This window comes from Heterocephalus glaber, unplaced genomic scaffold (assembly GCF_053883595.1).
Source record: "Heterocephalus glaber isolate CG9 unplaced genomic scaffold, H.glaber_assembly_v1.0 deba00001444, whole genome shotgun sequence".
NCBI lineage: Eukaryota > Metazoa > Chordata > Mammalia > Rodentia > Bathyergidae > Heterocephalus > Heterocephalus glaber.
The window spans coordinates 29337092-29342389 of record NW_028258297.1 but is presented as its reverse complement, the minus strand read 5'-3'; the positions used below and the strand labels follow the sequence as shown (position 1 = coordinate 29342389).

Genomic DNA, 5298 nt, shown 5'->3' with positions numbered 1-5298 from the left:
GCATGCGGTCTCCACTTGCCTGTTTCCTCTGCCGTTAGCCGCTCACAGGAGTTAGGCGGAGCCGGAGCCGGAGCCGGCAGCCAGCTCAGAGTCCTCGCGTGCATGCAGCACCGCGCGCTCGGAACCCCGACTGTGTCTTCCCTGACCTGTGCCTGTGCACACAGAAGAGGGCAAGGGGAGGAAGCGGCTCCACGGGATGCTAGGAGGCTAGCTGTCTCCACCCGCCGCGCCGCTGTCCCGCTCCCATCCCATCCCGGCCGTCTGCTGAGTCACAACAGGAAGCCACGAGCCTGCGCTCCGGACCTCCGCCGCCTCTGCTGCCCTGACAACGCGCACGGCCAGGGATGCGGCCTCCTGGGGCGGGGGGGGGGGGGCTCGGGGAGGGCGCTGCCTCAGGATCGTGCCTTGAGGGGCACCAAGTACCTGGGCAGGGAAAGGGGTGCCGTTCCCGCCGCCCTCCCCGCCTGCACTGCGGCTGGCCATCCCAGCCCTCGGCCCTGCCTGCTCGCTTGGCCAGCTCCGAAGACCCTGCGCACCGGCCGCGCGGTCCGCTGCCAAACGTGGACACAGCTCGGCTCCGGGGCGCCGAGGGGCTGGGGCTCGGCCGCAGCACCTCAGCAGGGTCCACGCCAGGCCAGCTGAACTTAGCCACGGGGTTTTCTGCTGGGAAGGCAGGGGCTGGTGTCAGGTGACGCCGCCCTGCACCTGGGATGGCTGGGGCCTTTCCATCCTCAGCGCGGAGGCGCGGGGATGGCGTCCCTGGCTCCCCAGTCGGCCCGCACGTCCCGCGGGGTGGGACTTCCGCCCGCACGTCCGCGCCCCCCCCCCCCGCCCCCAGCCTCAGGCCAGCCAGTGGGAACAGCGGTGCCCAAGGGCCTGGTCTGTCCGCCCCGCTAACCAGGGCTCGGCCGCCGGCCACCGCACAGCGTGACCCTCCCCGCAGGGCCCCGCGCCCCTCCCGGGCCGGGAGTGGGGGCTGGGCAGGCCGGCTCCGCCCCCTCCGTCTCCTTCGAAACCAGCGCCCCGGCCCCTCCCCCTCTGCCCCGGCCCCTCCCCCTCTGCCCCGGCCCACACGCGCGCTGAGTGCTCCTCGGGAAAGGGGGGCCACGCGGCTCTGCGGGCGAACGTTGCTCAGGCCTCGGCGCAGGGCAGCGACTGGACCAGCGGCCGGGGCGGGGCCGCGTTGCCCCGCCCCGCCGCGCCGCTATAAAGGGACGCTGCAGCCTGCGCTAGCGCTCTTTGCTCCTGCGCGTCCGCGTCTCTTCCCGTGCAGCGCGAGGTGGAGGCTCGGGGGGGTTCGGGCGGGCGGTGCGGCGGCTGAGTCTGGCCAGGCCAGGGAGGCTTCAACCTGGCGGGCCCGGGACATACCAGGGGGCGCGCGGGGGGGGTATGGAGGGCGGGGAGGGGCCGCCTGGTGCTCACCTTTATCTCCCTCCCGCAGCCGCGACCTGAGACGATGGTGAAGGTCGGAGTGAACGGGTGAGTGAAGGACGGGCTGGGGCGGAGCCCGGGCAGTGGCTGCAGCCGAACTGCGTCCGCGGGTGTGGCTGCCCGAGTTGTGCAGGCCCGCGGAGAACTGCCTCCCCCACCCCAAGGAGAACCCAAGGTCACTCTCAGCCTCGTGCCCCTCCGCCGTCCTTGGGACGAGCTTCCCTGACCCCTGCGCCTCCCGCCCGGGTGGACGGGAGCGGCCAGTGCTGGCCTGGGATCCATCCCTGAGGCCCATCCCCGCTTCTTTCTCTGCTTTCGCGCCCTGAGGGTCACGTGCGGGGAGGAGCCCCTCCCCCACCCTGCCGCCGTGATGCGGGTGAGCATGCGGCGCCTGGCGACCCGCCGCGGGCACCTGGCTGCCATGTTGCAACGGGGAAGGAAATGAATGAACCTCCGTTAGGAAAGCTTCTTCCCCTGTTGTGACCGGCCCTCCCTCGGCAGGGTGGAGCCTCCGCTACCGGCAAACCTGCTGAAGCAAGGCTTCCCGGTTCTAGTGCTCCGACGAGCTGACCCGTTGGCCCCTCCCTCGGTGGCGACCCTTCTCTAGATCTCAGATGAATCAAGGCAGCCGCCTTGTGCAGGGCCTCCTGTCCGCCCACCCGCAGAGGTGTGGCTGCGACTCCTCGCCAAGCTGGGGGAGGTGACTCATGGTTAGCAAAGAATTTACAGCTCAAAATGGCTCCGGCGCCAGCAGCGCCTTCCCTTGCAGCGGCGCATCTCTGCCCCTTCCCATCCCTAAAGGTCGGGCTGTAAAGGTCACTGTGAGGATTAGGTGTCTGTGAGCCCGGGGAATTCTGCCCCTCTCCAGAAACCAGATCTCCCCACTCCCTAATAGGTTAAATATAGCTGCCGACCTTTCTGCGGCTGGGGCCCTGGCCTGATTTGGAGCCGGGAAGGACCGGTAATTCAGCAAATTACAGCCCCAAAGATGAGGGGCTTGGAAACCAGCTCATATTTGGAGGGACCGGGAAAAGGGGTGGGCTCACCGGTCCAGGTAGCCGACCTTTACTCCTGCCCTTTGAGCTGAGCGATGCTGAGTGTACAAGTCCATGTTGCCCAGAAGGGTGAGCTGGATGGAGCTGGGCCAGGAAGAGCGAGATTTCCCAGCCCGGGGAGTGGGGGTGACACGCTTTGTGCCAAGCTTCCTCCCAGGCTTTGTGGCAGTGTGCCTCCCTTTGCCGCTTCTGGAGACGGCTGGGGGTGGGACGTCTTTGGGCCTGGTTACCTCTTCAACAAGCAAGCACTCTCCCTTTGTAACCCCAGTAAAGGCGTTTGGCCCACCCAGTGGGGTTTTTCAAGGAAGATCAATTCAACCCTGCAGGACTTGGCAGAGGTGGGAAGATTCAGTACAGTTGGTTCTTGTATCCAAGAGTTCTGATTTCAGCCAACTGGATCAAAAATATTCAGGGGCAGAAATTCTACAAAGTTCTCAACAATTACATTGAGTCCACATAGATGAAATAATCCATAGGCATTGTCTGGGCATTAGGAACAATCTGGGGATAACTTACAGGAGGATGTGCCACATCAGACGTGTGCGGTGGCATCTCATATACAGGATTTCAGTGTCGGTTCTGTCCGGTACCCAGGGAAAACTGTTTCTGTAGGAGGATCCCTCAGCTAAGGGCCTCACTGCGATACTGCAGCTCACAGACTGCCCACGAGAGCCCTCTGCCCACCCTCACCCCTTTGTCACCTCTTGTGTCCTTCAGATTTGGCCGCATTGGCCGCCTGGTTACCAGGGCTGCTTTCAACTCTGGCAAGGTGGATATCGTGGCCATCAATGACCCGTTCATTGACCTCAACTACATGGTGAGTGTAGGGGACCCTGCCCCATGGGGGCACCCGCCCACGGAGGCAGCATCTTGACGCCTGCTCCCTGCCCCAGGTCTACATGTTCCAGTATGACTCCACCCACGGCAAGTTCCAGGGCACCGTGAAGGCTGAGAACGGGAAGCTAGTCATCAACGGCAAGGCCATCTCCATCTTCCAGGAGTGAGTGTCATGGGGGAGGTGTCTAGGGCAGGGTCCCCTAGGTACAGGTCCCCCACACAGGCTTCATTCTGTTTCCCCTCGCAGGCGAGATCCCGCCAACATCAAGTGGGGTGATGCTGGCGCCGAGTACGTGGTGGAGTCCACTGGCGTGTTCACCACCATGGAAAAGGCTGGGGTGAGCAGCCAGGTGGAGGTGGGTGGGATCCCTGTCCGGGAACAGCCTTGGGCAGGTTTGTGAGCAGCTCCTCCCACAGGCTCACCTGAAGGGTGGAGCCAAAAGGGTCATCATCTCTGCCCCATCCGCGGATGCCCCCATGTTTGTGATGGGTGTGAACCACGAGAAGTACGACAACTCCCTCAAGATTGTCAGGTGAGCACCCTGGGGAGGGCGGGGGCCCAGTGGACACCGAGGGGGACGGCAGGGCCACCCTGACCTGCCCTTGCTCCTCCTTTCAGCAATGCTAGCTGCACCACCAACTGCTTGGCACCCCTGGCCAAGGTCATCCACGACAACTTCGGCATCGTGGAGGGGCTCATGGTAGGTGCCAAGTGGGAGCGGCGGCCACTGTGCTCCGGTCCCTGTTCTGGGCCTGGGTGCAGGGTGTGTCTGCAGGGCCTCAGCTCCTCCTCGTTTCCAGACCACAGTCCACGCCATCACCGCCACCCAGAAGACAGTGGACGGCCCCTCGGGGAAGCTGTGGCGCGACGGCCGTGGGGCTGCCCAGAACATCATCCCAGCGTCCACCGGTGCAGCCAAGGCCGTGGGCAAGGTCATCCCGGAGCTGAACGGGTGAGGGTGCTGCTCCTGCTGCGGGGGGCGGAAGAGGGCCCTGGGGTGTGGCTGACACCTGCCTCCCTATGTCTGCAGTAAGCTCACCGGTATGGCCTTCCGCGTGCCCACGCCCAACGTGTCCGTGGTGGATCTGACCTGCCGCCTGGAGAAAGCGGTGCGTTGGGCGGGCTTGGTGGGCTGAGGCTTTGCCTGTGACAGGCAGCTGAGTGCTGAGTGGCTGCCTCGGTTTCCTCTCAGGCCAAATACGACGACATCAAGAAGGTGGTGAAGCAGGCGTCAGAGGGCCCCCTGAAGGGCATCCTGGGCTACACCGAGGACCAGGTACCCCTTGGACCCGCGCTCAAACCCACACAGCCCACGGCAGTGGTCTGGCCTCCCACACTGAGCCCCCTCCCTTCCCCAGGTTGTCTCCTGCGACTTCAACAGCAACACCCACTCTTCCACCTTTGATGCAGGGGCTGGCATCGCCCTCAATGACCACTTTGTCAAGCTCATTTCCTGGTATGTGGCTGGGGTGGCGCGGGCTCTGGCACCTGGGAGCTGGTGCAGAGAAGTGGCCTCTGACACCCCAGTCACCTTGCAGGTACGACAATGAGTTTGGCTATAGCAACAGAGTGGTGGACCTCATGGTCCACATGGCCTCCAAGGAGTGAACACCCTAGCCACTGCCCCAGCCAGGTGGCAGGGAGAGGCCTCGCAGCGGAGCCCCTGCCCCACTCAGCCAGCCCCAGCACGCTGAGAATCTCCCCACAGCTTCTATCCCAGGCCTCAGAAGCCCCAGAGAGCCCGGCTCATCACACCATCAATAAAGCCTGCTGCACCCACTGCTGTCTCCTGCTGTTTGGCTTGGGGGGGTGGAAGGCAGCAGGGCTGGTGGGCTTGCTTGGCACTCAGCGGCCATGTTCACCCTTCCTCTGTGCATGTCACCGAATGTGGGACCTTCACCTGGCTGCCTGCCAGGGAGCTGGCTGACCGACATGGCAGCTGAGGTGGGAGGCAGAGTGCAGGGTCTGGGGCGA

General features: G+C 64.6%; 1 protein-coding gene across 1 annotated transcript; it reads left to right on the top strand.

Annotated features, from left to right (window-relative positions):
* The first annotated feature begins 1234 nt into the window (after nt 1–1234).
* Nucleotides 1235–5103, top strand: Gapdh (glyceraldehyde-3-phosphate dehydrogenase). Its single transcript, XM_004869398.3, has 12 exons — nt 1235–1279; nt 1442–1479; nt 3204–3303; nt 3380–3486; nt 3571–3661; nt 3741–3856; nt 3943–4024; nt 4125–4276; nt 4355–4433; nt 4517–4600; nt 4683–4780; nt 4863–5103. Exons 2-12 carry the CDS (start codon nt 1457–1459, stop codon nt 4930–4932), a joined length of 1002 nt encoding a protein of 333 aa, XP_004869455.1. The 5' UTR covers nt 1235–1279; nt 1442–1456; the 3' UTR covers nt 4933–5103.
* The last annotated feature ends 195 nt before the right edge of the window (nt 5104–5298 follow it).